Consider the following 17881-nt stretch of genomic DNA (forward strand, 5'->3'; position numbering starts at 1 on the left):
CAGAACTACATAGCCTGAACATGGTGATATTACACACCCTCTGTGAATTATCTCAGTTAAATCAGAGTGATTACTTCAGTAGAGGTGACATGAGACTAGCTAGATATTGGGATGTATTTATTTTGAAATAATCAACTAATTATTTCTGCCAAAATGCTGATGCAAGGTTTGGATTTGTGTTGTTTTTTAGCTGTTTCCTTTGTAAATAAATGCACCATGTCTTGGTGAGGGCTGTGGTGGCTACGAGCCAGTGCAGAAAGTAAACAGTGACTTTTGTAGGAAGAGGAAAGTCATGGGAGTTCAGAATATCCATCTCTTGATTACAGGAGCAACTGGAGCATAATGGGGAAGGATGATAAACAGAAGAACCCGACTTGACAGCTCCTCCATACAGAGCCAGGAAGTGCATTGTCTGTGCAAGATGTGCCCCTGGTGTGTCTGTATTGCTTTGTGCAAAGGCCTCATATTCTTTGTTTGCTGGAAGTGAACGAGGCAGATAGCTCGCAGCTCAGGGACTATTAGGTTGTCTACATTGCTGTCTTGGTGAGGAGGAGTTTCTGGTGAACTTGGAGAGGAACTGAGAGGCTGACAGTCTGCAGGCTCTGGACAGTGAAGGTGATGTGCAGTTGGCTGTGATAAGAGAGAAGGAAAAATCACCTCAATTAGAAGATCAGGGAGACTGTATCTCTCCGTTTCCAGTGGTGTCTAAATCAGTCTATTTTGAAAGCTTGCGCTCAGTGCATAAAGAAGCCTGGACTTGATCTATCTGTATTTAAAAGGATTCAGGAATATTTCAGCTTTTTTCTTCCTAGTGGTGCAAAGAAAGGCACAGAGCCATGCTGAGAACTCTTCCTCAGCCTCCTCCTACTATAATTTGTGCAGTTGCTCTTGTAGGGCTGGATACAACTTTCTTCATCATAAAGTCATAGGATCATAAAATGGTTTAGGTTGGAAGGCATCTTAAAGACTCTTGAATTTTATCACCTTACCACGGACAGTAACATTTTCCACTAGACCAGATTGTTCAAAGCCGCATCCAGCCTGGCCTTGAACACTAGCAGGGAATGGGACATCCACAACTTCTTTGGGTAACCTGCACCAGTGCCTCAATGCCTTCTCTCCATCTATATTTATTTACCTACCACTGTCTTTATCTGCCCAGAGAGTAAGAGAATGAAACTTCAGAAAGAAGTCAAATAATCCTTCTTGTCCTCACTATATGCCCTACAATGAGCTTTTCCAGTCCATGATTCTGCTTTTCCTACATGTGCTGTCCTTTCGGAATATCAGTGGAGCTCTTGCCTTTAAAAGAGGGTGGTCTACTGTACTTTAGGTGGAGTCCCCAGCCCTGCAATAAATAATAGGGCACAGGCACTGTTTGGGGATAACCATGCTCTATATTTTTACCTTCTTATTTCTGCCACACAAAGGTAAGTCAGAAGTTTCCATCACTTCTAAGGGAGAGAGTGTTTCCAGTTGATGTTGTTCAGACCCTACTTCCTAGATCACAGGTGAAAGTTTCCCCATCAACTGGAGGAAAACTCCTCACCTGCTGATGTTATAGCAGCAGAGGGATAGAGGAAGGAGGCATTGGAGTTCAGGGACCAGAGGAACCAGACAACACAAAACTTACAAGCTGTTATGAAGGGCCGATGTCTGATGTGTAATGTGGCAAAAAATGAGGGGTTTCAAGGAGAGTGAATTTGTGTGCTAGAGAGATACAGGAATTTATTCCAGTGCTCCAGGACTATGTGTTTTCTGTCAAACTGTCTGCTGAGCTGAAGGGAACAGTATTGAATTAATTGGGCCAGTTTGTGTGTGGGAGAGCAGCACAAATTAGGACTGTGTGGGGAGGCAAGTATAGATGGTAAATCATATATGTTTAGGGGGCAGAGTCAATTAGGAGCCTGCATTGGAACTGGGGGATTGTCCAGTTATAAGACTTTTGGTTGCTTTGGGGAAATGAAATTTTTTTTTTTTTTTTTAGATAATAAGGAGGCAGAACAGGATGAAGTAGATAGAGCAGACAAAGAATTGAAAGGAAACCTGGCCCTAAGTTCACTCATCTTCCTCCATCTGAAATTCTTTCCCCCTTCCCAGGATTTCTGTGCTTTTTCTACCTTTAATTCAAAGGTCATTGAAAATGGTATAAAAGATAGAAAGTGCCTTGCCTTCTTCCCAAACTCAAGGGCCAATGTCCTCCCTTCCATTTCCATGCATTAGCATTAACTGCATAGGTCTGGTGTGTGTGCTTTTTATGTTCTTTCTTTGTATAAGCTTTAGTAGTGGGTTGAGAAGAGCCGCATCAGCAAAGAGTTATCTTCCCCTACTGAAGGAGACTCTGGAAAGTTTTATCCCATTCTTGAGATTGCTAATTCACCCATTTCCAAATCAAACCTGCTTGCAAATTTGCATGCAGTTTTTATCTGGGAGATATGATGTTAGCAAATATAGATTCTGTTTGTAAATGCTCATTCATACATATTTGTTTCATTGTGTCTCAGTACTTTGAGCTTTATGACACAACATGTTTTCCAGTGAATTTTGTTTTAATTGGATTTGGATAAATATATTCAGAAGGCCATGTGGCCCCATCTAAGGAATACAAGAATTACGATATTACAATAAGGAACACAAGAATTACAAATAGTACATTACTATTATTATTATCATCATTATCATTATTATTATTAATCTGAGCCTATAAGTTTTGCTATGTAAAACAAACTACATAAAGAGAAGACTGAGGCATTAATGTTCTCTCAAAATGAAAGAGAAAAGGAAACACTCATGTAAAATGAGAAGCAAGCAACAGCAGGTGTTTTATATTATGCTCTGATAATGTTTTTCTCTCAGGTTAAGAACCCTAACTACTGGGCTCTTCAATTCCTAGGAAATGTATTTGGCAAAACCTCTAGACTTTTTAAATCTGATTTATATGTACATATGCATATTTTAAAAAGAAAGAAAGGGAGGGAGGGAGGGAGGAAGGAAGGAAGGAAGGAAGGAAGGAAGGAAGGAAATTATCAGCCCTTCTCCAAATTTAGTGGGCCATGAGTCTCCCCATGCAGGTGGGCGCATGCTGCTTGGCCACTCAGCCCCATCCTGTGGAGGACCTGATGTCTTCCATTTGTTCCCCTCTGCGTTACATTTCCTGAGCTCATTCACAGCTGTCTCCATTATTCACAGCTCTGAACTGATGAGAGGAAGAAAGAAAACGTGTGTTTTATCTGTATGTGAACTGTGAGAAGGTTTCAGGCGAGGCGGTGGGCAGGGAGCCGTGGAGATAGTGACCCTTGCTGTTGCCTTGCAGGAATGTCAGCTCTGCTGGAGAGGAGGCCCGCAGAAGAATGAGGGAGTGTGATGGCCTGACAGATGCATTGCTGTACGTGATCCAGTCTGCTCTGGGGAGCAGTGAAATTGATAGTAAGGTTTGTCGTCTTTGTCTTTTCAGCAGCAAATACAGGTATTCAGGGTACACGGGGACTATAAAGAGACAATTTTTTCATGATATGCTTTTTTTATTGTGTTGTGAGGAATGTCTTAGCAAAGCATCATTTAGCCCATCTTTTCCTTTTTTTTTTCTGCTGAGCTGTTTATTTTCATGTGCTAAGCATTGTATCTGTACCTGTGTAGTGTGCACAGGTAAGCATGTCTTCCTCTCTATTGAATTATTGAAGTAGAAAATACGATACTGGTTTAAGGAGAGCAAATATATCATATTCCATGTAAAGTTCCTTACATTGTTCTGCCAGTTTTACCTTAAAATTGATTTTTAGTACCCAGTATGAGAGCTAATGAGAGTGAGGTAGGCTTAGAAGGAAAACAAGCAAAAAAAAAAATTGGGCAATTAATAGGCAGTTTTGCAGTAAAACCAACATTATTTCTTCTTTGAAGAGGATCAATGAATGCTTTCAATAACAACTGTGTTAAGATGCCTCATTATGTCAACTTTACTTCTCTTAAAATGCTAGGATATGAACAAGCTTCTCCAGAGGTGAAAGGCACTCTCTAATTAAAAAGACTCCAAGCATTTACAAATTGAAGATTTGTAATGCATTAAAGTATTCCAGAGAAGAAGAAAAAGGCCAGTTTCTTTTGCTTTCAGTATATGGTGCTAAATTAATTACAGTTGCTGCTCTAGGGCAACCTTGGTCCATTTGCAAACCCCTAGGAATTGCAGGAGAGCAGCTTTTTATGCAGCAAGGTTTTAAAGCCCACTGGGCTTGTATTTCCAAATAATATTTCATAGAGTTGTCTGTGGACCCCCATGGATTTATAGATGTGAGAGGAATAATCTCTAGGAGTCTCTGGCTACCTACAGAATCAAATGAAGGAATGTGAATTTGCCTGTGAATTCAGGGGACAGGGAGAGGAATTAAGAGAGGTTCATAGCATGAGGTGCTGGGCTAACAGCATGGCTTTTTTTTTCTTTTTTAAGAAAAGAAAAAACCCTCAAACACCCAAAAAAATCTCACAACACATTAGCCTGTAATCAATTTTCCATTAATACAAGTTTAGTATTTCTGAGTCTCTTAACCTGTGATTAACTGGGGAGCATTCAGAAATGTGCACATAAGAATTGAAGGATGCTCAAAGGACACAAACCCATGAGGCAGGCACAACACCTGGCAGCAGGGTTTGGGGCAAACTTGGCTGTTGCCAGCCCCCACTACCCCGCCCAGACACTTCCTGCAGAGCAGCCCCCAAACACAGGGGTGTTTTTAACTTCATTAGCTAAAGAGTAGCTTAAAAGTAGCTAGAGTCGAAAAACTAGTGAGTTTGTATTTAGCCCCCTTATGATGAAACTGAAAACAAAATAAGGAATTCAAGGATCCTTGAAAATCAAGGAGGAGCGAAGTGTGTCCAGCTGTGTGGTTAGAACCATCTTTCTTGGCTTGTAGGAGTTCACCTTAATAGAGAAGGTGTTGATTGCATTTGAGCCTTGGAAGTCTGCTTATCAGTTTTGAGTTTAAGGTAACATTGTCCTCGTGATGGTTTAGCTTATGTTTTCCACAAAATTAGACTTTTAAATGCAAAACCTGTGATTTATTAAAAGAAAAATTAAAGTTTAGTATTCTAATCAACAAATGCAAAGCTTCAACTTCAACATACCATATCAAAAGTTAATAAAATTAATGTAAAAAAAAAAGAGGTAGCAAACTTTGAAAAATTATTATGATCACTGTAATGTTTGCAAAGCTTTCAGCTATGAAAGGTGCACTAAGAACACTTTCTAGACACAGACACACACACGCATACATATTTCTACATGTGTTTAGATATTTGGCAGAAATTTCAAATCAAAATTGTGACATTTCATCTGTGTTAAAAAACAGATATATAAGTATTCCTATATAGATGAATCTGAATTAGATGTCACCTCTGGAGATTCGTGTCATCACAAAAAAGGTGTGCTGAGTGCATACCTGGCAGAAGCTCGTGCCATACATGAAAGGAAAGAAAGCCCCATCTCTTTGCCTCACTGGTGAATATGGGAGAATATGGTAGAGCTGGAAGCCATTCCATTCTGGGTTAATGGAGCAGAAGAGCTGGGATGTAGTGGCTATTGCTTTTTATCTCCATCCAGCATTAGGAACAGTTGAAATAAATATAAATAGAAAGAAAATGGCTTTTTTAACCACGCTTTCCTTGTGTGCAGAAAACTAAGCTCATATCCTTGTTATTAGGGATAATCAAACCAAATTGAACCAACTAAATTAGTAGGTTTCATGTCTAAACTGAAGTTCTTTTAGATTTGGAGAAATTAGGTTGAATTACAAGTGAATTTTCCTCCACTGGGTCTCATCCTTTTATGGATTCCTGCTTGCATCTTCGACAGAAGGCACAACCTATTAGAGGGATAAAAGGATGAAAGGGAAAGGCTACACACAAGTATCTGTTTGCAGCCTGGCTAGAAGCAGTAAAAGCAGAAAGACAGATTTCTAGTCCTACTTCTGGGACTGGAGAAACATCATCTGTTCATGCTACAAGTACTTGTGAAATGGAACTCAGATCCCAATTTTATGGCAATTTACATAGAATTTTTTGCCAGAAAAAAATGGTTATTTCTGGTTTTAAAAGGACAAAACCCAGGATCTATTGCCACTTTCTATTTGTAGCATTTTCTATTCACTGAGGTGGGAGTTTTCTGACATTCAGAGTCTTCAGGTTCTCTTAATCACTTTTTACCTTGGCATCTGTTTCACATGGGGCTCCAGTGTGAAATTCAGAACAACAATAAAAAAAACTCCTAGAAAAGTATTGTCCAGACTACTGATTAGTTACCATAAAAATTTCTGAGTCTCTTAATCTGTGATTAACTGGGGAGCATTCAGAAATGTGCACATAAGAATTGTGCTGGAAAAATGCATGTGCAAAGATAGATGGCATTCCTTCTGCTTCATATTCAAGAGTGAGCAAGGGGAGGATTTTAATATTTTTCTGGTTTTGTTTTCTGTATTTTTCTTTTTGTCATACCTTTCAGACCGTTGAAAACTGTGTGTGCATTTTGAGGAACCTCTCATACAGGCTAGCTGCAGAAACATCTCAGGGACAGCAGATGGGAACAGATGAACTTGATGGATTACTCTGTGGTGATGCCAATGGAAAAGATGCAGAGAGTTCAGGGTGCTGGGGGAAGAAGAAGAAGAAAAAGAAATCACAAGATCAGGTAACGAAAGTTATTTGCAGCTGTGTTGTGAGTAGTTGAAGTGCTCATCATTTAAAATATAAATAATTAATGCACTGTATTAGAAATTAAATGTATGATGCATAATATACAAAACTGTTGTCCTTGTTAATTAGTTGAGAGCTTGAAGTAGAATATGGCTCTGAATGTTTGCTTGAGAAATTGTACATTATGTGGTGCACCTGGAAACTGTAGTCATGGGTGCACTGTGAATGCCATAAATACTGTAAAATGCTCTTTGAAAGGAAGCCATTTCTAATGAAAAGTGTAATCTGCATATACTTTGCACTGTACTTCCACAGAGCCACGTGTGTGTAGAAAGACTTTAATGCAAGCAAACATCAGGCTTGTATATATACACTCACCTCCTTCAAAGTTAGTCTTGTACCATGCCTCTACACATTGAAAGATGTGTACAGGACTGAATTGAGTAATATGAGTAAATGTTAAAAAAGCATTCATATTTTGATATATTTGATGTTGTTACCAAAGAAAAATTGAAAAGCAAAGTCTTGATTGCTTCCTCAAGTTATTTGATAGGTTATAATTTTGGGTGGGTTGATTTTTAAAGTGTATTTTTCTCCTTTTTAATCCCATCAAGAACTTATAATTTTGGGAATACTGACAATTATATTGCAGAGAAAGAAACTGTTGTATCTGTACACATAGCAAATAGCAGTAAGAATGGCTACTGATTTATGGGCTTTTTCAGACAGCCTGTGCTGGCAATAAGTTTTCCACCTCTTCCTACACTTACTCACTTACTCACCTTTTTGCATTGTAGTTTATTTGTGTTTCAGATTCCTCAAAGAAAATATTTATTTGAGTAAGCAATTAAGTGCACAAGGTAATAAATTATGTCAACGAGTATTGAAAATATTCCTCAGGTCCTACAGCCAAATGGTGTTGATGTGGAAAGGTTCTAGCAACATTACTAAGCTACAACTTGGATACTGAAAAATTCAGCACTCATTACTAGTAAGACTTTATTTTCACCTACTCTTGTGGTTAAACACCCTATCATCAGATAACTTGAATTTATTATGGCCTTTTGTTGGGATTCCTGTGTTAGGCTACAGTGAGATTAGAAGTGTCGAAGCAAACTAATTTTACCCCATGAAGCAGTCATCATCCCTGTTACTGAATTAACAGTTCTCACACACTGTGCTTGCAGTTATTCAAAGTGCAGGAGCAAAAAATAGCGTGTCTGGGTATGAATGTGTCACACTGCAACTTGGCTTGCTCTTTGATGCTCTGTTTACTAACACATGCACACACACTCGCTATCTAAAGGCTTTTTTAAGTCTTCCTCTTCTATTTCTTCTGTGACTTTTGGATCTCCCAGTCATACTTTTAACTCTGTACTGTTGACTCTTTCAATATTCCCACAGGGCCTCTCTGTACTGTAATGGTTCCCTTAAAAACATTTTTTTGCCCCTGCAGGCCAAAGACCTGAGCTCTTTTGGCCGATTACCTTTACAATGTGCATGCTTTTGCCTGCTCTTAGATATTTTTTGTCTGTTTCTATGAGTGCTCCTTATCAGCACGTTGCATGGCAAAGCTCTCTTCAGAGCTGTTAGTGTTGGCCTCGTGGAAGTTTTGTATAATTTTTAAAGTACAAAGAATAATGAAAGTACACACATATTTTCAGGTTTATGATCACTAGGCTTTTCTGTGGCAAGGACATAAATTTAGACTTTCCAGAACTGATTCTGTTATGCATAGGACTGCTTTGTATTACAAGTATTAGAAACATCTTTCTAATAGGGTTTTCTTCTTTCAACTAATTTCCTTTACATCCAGATATCCTACTTCATCTTGGCATATTAAAGGTCTCACATGTGTATATTATTCAGGTCAGGAATTTTAAGGGGGCCTTGCGAGCCTTCTGCAGGTTATTTTCACCCCATAATCCTCGACTGTTGTTGAACATTCCAAATGATTTGAAGTATATTATCAAGTTCGCTAGAGTGCCACTAAAAACAATAGCAGCAAGATCACTGTGCCAGAAACAGTTCTCCCAGCTTACCCTCAAAAATGGAAAAGAAAAGCAATATTTTTCATGTAACCACGTTTATATTAATAACATAAAATAACTCAAACTGTGATAAGGGTAAATGTAACTTTTTTGTCCATTTATTTTGCAAAAATAAGTACAGAAGTATGTTCAGAGGTGGTTGTCCAGTGTGGACACAATTGTCAATTGTATAAAAAGACCTGTTCTTTCTGCTTCTTTGTCTTTGTGGTTCCTTTAATACTTGAGAGTTTTATCTTTTCAGGCAAAGCCCAGGGCACAGGCACATCTCTGTCAGTTGTGACACCTCAGTACAGGGGAGTCATATCCAGTCTATGGTTGCTACATTTTACATCCCCAGAAGATGTATTCAGGGTGTAGGTTTTTTCCTTTTTTTTGGCAGCCCATGGGGTTTTTGAAAAACAAAATTATTGTTTCAGTCCTTCTCAGAATATAAGATGTACCAAACAGTGTGGAGGAAAATTGTTCAGATTTTAGTGAAAGCAGTTTTGAAATTTTCCTATTACACTATCACTGTAACTTGGTTTCTTCATTTTTATGTGTATTTTCTTGAACTCAATTTGTGCATTTATGAGGTAGTCTTTAATTTTTGGATAAAAGGTTAGTAAAGAAATAGTAGCAAAACTGTTGTAGTTGCAAAAGAATAACAGATGTATCATTTTAGACAGAGAATGTGAATGAATGATGAAAGTACAAGTTAATTTCATTGTTTTATTATTTACGGAGCAAGTATCCCAATTTTTCTAAGTCATGTTTCAGGTGTAGTCACGTGTAAATTACTTGAAGGAAAGAACATAATTGAGTGGTAGTAAAAAATCTGGCTTCTTTTAAAGGCCTTTCAAGAACAAACTGGAATTTATTTTTTATTAATGACATCAGTTGTCTATCAGTTATCTATAATGGCAACTTCTGTACGTCTTGGAATCAAGTAAGAGATGTGTCTTTGTTCAGATCATAGGTCAAATGACACCTTTCAAATTACTTTACTTAAGGAGTTCCCTCAGGATCACAGGAAATAAGTGTCCTCCACATTTCAGAATAAAGGTGGGTGGTGTTAAAAGAGCCCACAGTCATTTTACCAGAGCTGAGAGAGGTTCCTGAGGCATCTGCTTTGTTGCACAAACTCAATTTTAGCAGAGGCCCAAACCTTCTGAAGGTTTCTGATAAAATCTAGGTATAGCACTGGTTTTATCACAACACAGAAAGCAAAACACAGAAAGCAAAACTTGTGTTAAGGCCTCAAAAAAAAAAGTGAAACTCACTTGGCTTCTGTCTCAAACCTCTAGGACTGTAATTCTCTGCTGTTTTGTTAGTTTTTCGCTGCTGCTTACCTGTGATCAGCTGCTACTGAACCCTCACCCCAAAAGCCCTCCAGCCTCAGACCCCTTCATCTCTGACTAGGACCTTGTAGACACCAACCTCTCTGCCTTGTATTGTGTCAGTGTTCAGATGGAAACTGATTCTTGCACTGCTGAAAATGCTGTTCATGCAGCTGGCATGCTCACTGCTGCCAACAGGTTTATTCTTTGAGCTGTATGAAAAACAAGGATTATAACAAAAAGCAGTTAGGGCAAATCAGGTGTATGGTCCAACTTCAGAAAAAAAAAACCACCAGGGAGTTGTCATTAATCCTTATTTATTTCTTGTTACACAGCCCATTATGTATACATGTGGAGCAATTTCATTTCTTTTTCCTTTCTTCTCTAAGAGAAACAAGTTGACTTCTTGGCTTCATGCTCATCTCAAGTTCCCCATCTGTGATCATTCTTGTCAAACCAGAATCTAGCCTAAAGTCTGTTTTTTTCATTGGAAGTGACACTTCTCAAATGAGCCTGACCTTCTTTTTCACCTTCTGTCAGGAGCCTTAAGCTATAACAGCAACATTTCAAGTTTTATATCATTAAGAACTGACTGGCACACCTCTTTAGCATGCTTGCTAAATGGCCTATAAATTCTTCTATCTATGTGAAATAGAAGGTTTAAGGCAATAATATGTCAAAAAGCATAAAAAATAAACCTGCCAGATATGTCTTTTCATGTGGTGAGACCACTGTTTTAGCAATCATACTCTACTAAGCCACACCAAGCTAATAAGCCCAGAAACAGAGACATGGTGACAGGTCCTGGGTTTAATGTGAACAAACTGTGATAAGGGATGAAAGGCTGTGTTGCCAATACATTTTTGCTCAGAAGGAATATTATTTCCACTTATTGCTTCCTCATCTTGCACAAGGTGGTGATGTCAAATGTTGAGTAGCAAGAATCAACTGTCTTGAGCGATTCCTTACAGAGCATTTTGAAAACCATTTCTGCTTTCTTGCTTGCCTAGATACTCTGTGAGCTTCTCACTGTCATGTATGGCCAATTTGTTTTCTAAGTCAAAACTGCAGGGTTATTAAATATAATTTGTATTTGTCATTTTGTGGAATATACTGCAAAGCCAATTAAGATTCGGCTTTCTGTGGAGAGGAGAAGGGCATGCAGCTTTAACTCCATCCCCTTTCATTTGGGAAGGGTCTGTTTTTAAGCAAAGAGAAAATGTACAAACTGAATTAATATTTTTTTCTTAGCTAATATTAAGCATAATATTCAAAGGTTGAATAAAGGCATTGACAATTATTTTAAGAGTGTAATGTACAATGTAAAGTACAATTTAGATTTATTAATGTCTGAATTAATTATAATGAGTCAGTGCACTGAAATGTTTTGAAAGCATTTCAAACACCTTTCCTATAATTGTAAATGTTGTTACATCAAACTGGAAAGGGTACCTTTATTTATGTAATGAGCTCTGCTTTCTCCCACCATGCTCCTGTAGTCTCTGTGTCAGTTAACACCTGCACTTACATTCACTACCTTCATTTCGGCCTGGATATCTAAACTGAAGTTTGACTTGATGTAAACAGTGGTATTCCTGCCTGCTTAATGTCAGCTGCATGGATTCTGAATCAAGCTCTGTGACTTGGTTGTATTTTTGTTGCTGAATTTCTGATTTCTGCTCTTTTTTCAGCATTGACCAATTCACCTCTTGGACAAAGCTGTCCAAATGAGGTTATTGGATGACCTGTCTAGGGAGAGCTGGCAGAGATTGTCACAGCCACTAAGACATGCAGGATGAGATATCAGTGTCTTCTTAGGGGGCCTGTTAATTTAAAAGTCTTTGTCATTTCAGAAAAGGTTTTAGTAAACACTAGGAAATTACTCATTTGAATTTTGTCACTGCTGCTTCAAAAAACATATCTACAGTGTTATCATACTGTCCCAAATGTCTGGGATCATTGGAGAGAGGTCTGGATGGTTTTAGACATTGCTGGGGTTTGTTTTAATTTTTTCCTAGATTTTTTTAGTAGTGGTATTTTGTACAGACTGGGGTAAAGGAAGTATTCATATGTAATAGATTGAAATCAAACAGTTTGTTATGACAGGAAAACCTGTGGTCATGTGCTACCTATTTAAAAGCAAACCCCACCAATTTGAGGTTGTTAGTACAAACCCTAGTATACTAGGTTAGTACAAAATCTACGGAGTATACTTCTGTTACTGAGTTGAAGCCTTCCCAGATATTTAGTACAATTGCACTACATGGATTTACTTTCATTAAAATGAGAAAGGTGGTGGCAGATAATCTATTGTGCAGCACAGGAAAGCATGTCGATGAGTGATCTTTTTCTCCTCTCAAAGTTCCTTACAATTATGAAAATTTGGAAATTTTATTGGAGTACTCTTACTATCAAAAGTCTGTTGTTCTTAAAAGATCTTGGTACTTGGCTTTTTATTTTTCTAGACTTCCATCCTTTTTTTGCACCAGTCTCAGGAAATGAGAGATTTGTATCTCACCCACATAACAAGCAGTTTGTCAGCTTCAACCACAATATATGTGGGTAATTTCAGATGAAGGAGGGAAGCCTGGAAGGAATATTTGTTTATTACTTTTTTTTTCCCTTAGTATAAGCTAGGAAGAGTAATTGCATGTTTCCTCTTTTTTGGAGGCTCCTACTGCAGCCTCAGTCTCTTTCAAATAGACCTTCCTGATCATTCCTGATGGGCTGCAGCAGTACAGTAACTCTTCCAGTAATTTACTGGGTAGAGGTGTTTACTGGGTTAAGATGCTACCTCAGCTCATCAATATTTAGCAATGCAAACTGCAAAGCAACTTCTACCATGCCTTACCACTATTTTAGATATTGACTCTAATACCACTTGGGGAATTTTTTTGGTTTTTTTTGCTCAGGCAATTGATGTTTATGAAATACAAAATAAATGAAAGAAGGTCAGGCAAATCTCCTTTGCAATAGCTTCTTTGCTTAGCTGGGTCAGTTCTGCGTGCCCTGCAGCAGTTGGGCTGCACAGCTTCAGGTACTGCTCTCAGCTGCACAGAAGCCACTGAGCCCTACAGTGAAGAGGCTGCCACAGACACAGCAGGTGTCGTGGTTTAACCCCAGCCAGCACCCAAACCCACACAGCCCTCACCCAGTGGGGCGGGGGAGAAGAAGAGTGAAAGTGAGAAGACGTGTGGGTTGAGGTAAAAGCAGTTTAATGGGGAAAGCAAAAGCCCCACATACAAGCAAATCAAAGAAAGAAATTCATTTGCCACTTCCCATGGGCAGGCACAAACACTTCCTGTCTTCAGCCATCTCCAGGAAAGCAGGCCCAAACAGTGATTTGGGTAAATAAACCCATCCTTCCGAATGTCCTCCCTTCCTTCTTCTTCCCCATAGCTTTATATTCTGAGCATGACACCATGGGCTGTGGTGGAGCCAGCTGTCCTGACTGTATTCTCTCCCAGCTCTGTGCATCCCCATTCTCCTCGCTGGTGGGGTGGGATAAGGAGCAGAAAAGGCTGTGTCAGTGTTACTCAGCTGTGACTAAAACATCCCTGGGTTATCAAGGCTGTTTCCAGCACAAATTGAAAACATGGCCCCATACCAACTACTGTGAAGGTAATTACCCCAGCCAAAACCAGCACAGCGTGGTGAACAGTGACACCCTCCCTGTGCAGCCTCAGCTGCTCTGGGCACACACACCACCTGTGAAGAGCACTGCAGGACATTTTCCAGGGTCACTGAATTTCCTGTGCTTTTACTGCACATGCATGTGTGGTACCAAAGATTTTCATCATTATTACATAGACTCTAAGGCATCACAGCATCTTGGGAAAAAGGTTTTCCCTCACAGTTGGTGATAAATTAATGCAATCATGCTGAAAGTGAGTTGCAAGAAGGGCAGGGAAATGCAGTAATTTGTCTCTCTTTTTTTTTTTAATGTTTTCTCATTACTGGGCAGAATGGCAAAACAACATTAAATATTAATTTATCTGCTAGATCATTTCTAGTGCTTTATATGTACCAGCACAGCATGAACATGTATATAGAGCTCTACTTACATCAGCTGATTTTCAGTACTCCTTGGGATCATACGAGTGTAAATAGCTGAGCATAAAAAAAAAAAATCATACCCCCACATAGTCATATACCACCTCATATGAGTAGATACATTTGATGCATTTCATGTGCTTTGTCCTTGATATAATATACCCTGTGGAAACACTCTTTAGTTGTATAATGCATAATTCGTGCAAGTTGGAATGGCACAAGTGAAGACTTGAACTGGTGCCCTTGGACATCACAAGTCATTCATTAGTGGACTTACTAAGGTGCAAAACCTAAACCTGGTGTGAAGTCAGATTTGACCTGTAAGATATGTCTCTCATTTGTTTTCAAAAAAAATTTGACAGTGTGAATGATTGAATTCTGAGAGTTAAAATAAGAAGCAGGCTTTAATGTATTTTTTATGAGCTGAAAAGAACTCATTTCTAGCAAGGCTGTTGATTTATAAGGAGGAAAAAGAACTGAGTCCCATGCACTGAAAACAATCTATTGGTTTAAAGGCAGAAATGCATTAAAAATTTCAAAGACACAGCCCCATAATGGTGTCATTTGAAGGCATTGTTTCTCCAGAAGGCATTTGTCCTCTACTTTCTCAACCACCACTGGGCATCGGTATGCCAGTTCTTTTAATCTATGATAACATTTGTCCAGCGTAGTGAGTTTCACATCTGAGCTGCTCTCTGGTAACTGCTCATGTGTATGAAATGGTTTCTCTAGCTTTCCACTTTGGTGCTTGTTCTGATTTAATTTAGAAAAGAATAGCGGGTTTAATTCCTAAAGGTATTAATCACACAAAACCTTGTTGAAATTGGGTTAGTTGTTATTAGGGAAGACTTGATTGATTGTCCCTTAAAATATATGTATTTATTTTTAAAGTTAGTGTAAATAAAATTATCGTTGATACTTCGTGAAGACAGGAGGTTCTGGGTCTTTCCCAGTGCAAGTATTATTGTACACTCATAACTAGTTAAATTAACTGTTGCAGATTTAAACCAGGAGTTTATTTGACTTATGCTATCAGTTTAATAGATGTTTAATGTTATGGTACAGATTTTTTGTTTATATAGGCACAGTAACCTCTCACCCAAGGTACTAAAAGGTTTACTTTTTATTGTATTACACAATGTGGACATATCAGAAGTCTTAGAAAAGATATTTTATTAAAAAGTTAAGGCTTATTCCTAACAGTTGCACTAGTGTAATGAATTATTAAAATCTCTTTATCTGCACAAAACAAAACAAAATATACAATAAATATACAAGTAGATTTCCATTTAAAATTTTATTGAAAGTGCATTCCACATTTTACTTTGGTTTAAAAGGCAAAAAGAAAGTCTGTGTATTTTCCTTTGTGATGTTTCGTATGTAGGTGCAAGTGTTGTATGCTCCACTGGAGAGGAGAATCCCCGTCCTCCTGGAATAAAGTATTGGTAGGAGTGGGTTTTGTGCAGTAACCTACCAGTAGTTCAGGTTTAAATATTGCACATTTTGGATATCAGACGTGGGTTGCTTTTCATGGCAAAACTCTCTGTGTGATGGGAGGAACAGCGTGTTTTGTGAGGGCTGGTTCTACCAATTGCACTGGAGTCTCAGACCACATAGCTGGCTGGCTGAATAACTCGTGCACGCTCATTGTGAGAAGCCAGAAGTTGTGCCACTGAAGAAGACTTGTCACACTTGTGCCTTTCATGGGATGGAGGGCTCATGGCCTTGAATTATTTCGTTTTCCATAGTAGCATTTTGTGTTGTTTTTCCTCTCATGGGAAGAGAGAGAATGTGGAGAACTGAGAAGGATGTGAAAAGAAAATCTCTTCTTCCCATGCAAGTTCTAGATTTGCCTCTTAATATAACGTTCATTGGGCTTTTGTTCCCACACCAAAAAAAATACATACTGTGAAATGTGTTTTTATGATGTCAGCTGGCTAAAACATTGGGATTTCTGCCGATCTTATAGCTCGTCTATGTGGAATGCTGAGTAGGAAATTTGGTCCCTCCATGAAGAATCACATGATGTGCAAAAATTGAGAACATGTGTTTATGGGCAGATGCCTTCACAGATGTTATAGTTTCAACTGAGGCAATTCTCACATGTATTCCGCTGTTCCTTGCTGACAATCTGATTTGTGCTTTCCAACAGTGGGATGGCGTAGGACCTCTCCCAGACTGTGCAGAACCACCCAAAGGAATCCAGATGCTGTGGCACCCTTCAATAGTCAAACCCTACCTCACACTTCTTTCTGAGTGCTCAAATCCAGACACGCTGGAGGGGGCAGCAGGGGCACTGCAGAACTTGGCTGCTGGGAGTTGGAAGGTAGGAACATTAACCTAATACATATTTCCTCTTCAGTTCTGAAAGTACCCTACAAATGACAGCAGGTTGGTGATATAAAAGTATCTAATTGCTTCTGGTAGTGGAATAACCTTCTGTTCTCATAGAACTATCTGAAGTTAAATCTGAGATAGTATTTCAAGTCCTAGGTAGTCTTGTCATAGCAAATGTCAGCATACAGCAGCAAAGATCACATCGGTCAAGTCAAGTATGAAAAATTGCTACTGAAAACCAATATCCAAATATGGAGAATGAGAAGAAGCAGTTCTTTATGAACTTGGGTTGACAGAGCCATGAAAAATGAGCCAAAAATGCCACCAGTGGCAATCAAATGAAACCATGTTGTTTTGTCACTGCAGAAACTGGTTGACACTCTGTCCCTTAGGAGAAAGCAGGGCACGGCAGAGCAGGATATAAATGATATGACACCAATGCAAGTAATCTTAGCATCTACTTTTTTTTTAAATAAGGCATTATTAAAATACATTCATAATATGATTAATTATATACAATGAGTGAGGAAATGTGCAATCAAGGCACTCTACTCCAGCTAATCTTAATTTTCAATTATATTCAAAAGCACCATTTTTCTTTTACATATTATTTGCAGTATGTCAAGTAAAAAATTTAAGAAAATGCTTGCAAATTTAGAACAGCTCAGTAAAATTCAACATTGAACTTTGTTTACTTTTTAAGGCAACTTTCCTAGTGGTAAACTGGTTTAATTGGGTGAAAGTACTAACTGCGTAATCCTATGGTGTAACTATAATGCATTGATTTTAAATTAACTCTCAGCAGGAATTTTTCTCATTTACAATGAAAACAGTCATGTACAGGGAAAGGCACTGATCAAAGTTATGTCTCAGAAGGTGTCCTGTTGGGTTTTAAGCAGTTGGGCATTCGTATGTGATACGTAAATACCAATTTAATTAGGTATTCATTTTGGAATATTAGCACTGACACTAAGAAATTGTTTTCTTTTTCACATAAAGTTTTATTGGAAGTTGGGTTGGCACACTCACTAGCTCTTCCAAGGCATATTGTGTTTTTGGGGTTTTTTTAATAATGGTGTTCCAACAGACTTATAATATGTGGTTGACTGTTGCATTCAGTGGCATGTAAATGATTTAACAAAGTGATTTAACTGTTCAGTGATTTTTGTCCTATGTAGCACCGTGCCTGAAAATCATTATGGTTTTATTATTCTCATGTTGTAGACTGCTTCAGATGGTGTAATGCTGGCAGCAAAGTGCAATAAATGTGTTCTATCCATCTGGGAATGGGTGTAGCCATGGTCCAAATGAGAAAACAATGTATGCATGTTTGCCAGGGCTAATAGAAGTGCTAAAATCCAAGTGGTGTCCCTTCTCCCAGTTCTAATAAATCTGTATACCTGTCATCCTTTACTTGGCAGAAGTGTACAGTGAGAGGAAGGGAGG

General features: G+C 38.5%; 1 protein-coding gene across 6 annotated transcripts in view; it reads left to right on the forward strand.

Annotated features, from left to right (window-relative positions):
* Positions 1 to 17881, forward strand: part of CTNND2 (catenin delta 2) — a 646153-nt gene that overhangs the window by 545280 nt on the left and 82992 nt on the right. For all 6 annotated transcript variants that reach the window (XM_039714844.1, XM_039714847.1, XM_039714842.1 and 3 more), the window contains 3 exons: positions 3314 to 3431; positions 6488 to 6673; positions 16251 to 16424. In XM_039714844.1, the coding sequence (XP_039570778.1) occupies positions 3314 to 3431; positions 6488 to 6673; positions 16251 to 16424 (478 nt within the window). The remainder of the gene's footprint in view (positions 1 to 3313; positions 3432 to 6487; positions 6674 to 16250; positions 16425 to 17881) is intronic.

This window comes from Passer montanus, unplaced genomic scaffold, assembly GCF_014805655.1.
Source record: "Passer montanus isolate IOZ18808 unplaced genomic scaffold, ASM1480565v1 scaffold31, whole genome shotgun sequence".
Taxonomy (NCBI): Eukaryota; Metazoa; Chordata; class Aves; order Passeriformes; family Passeridae; genus Passer; species Passer montanus.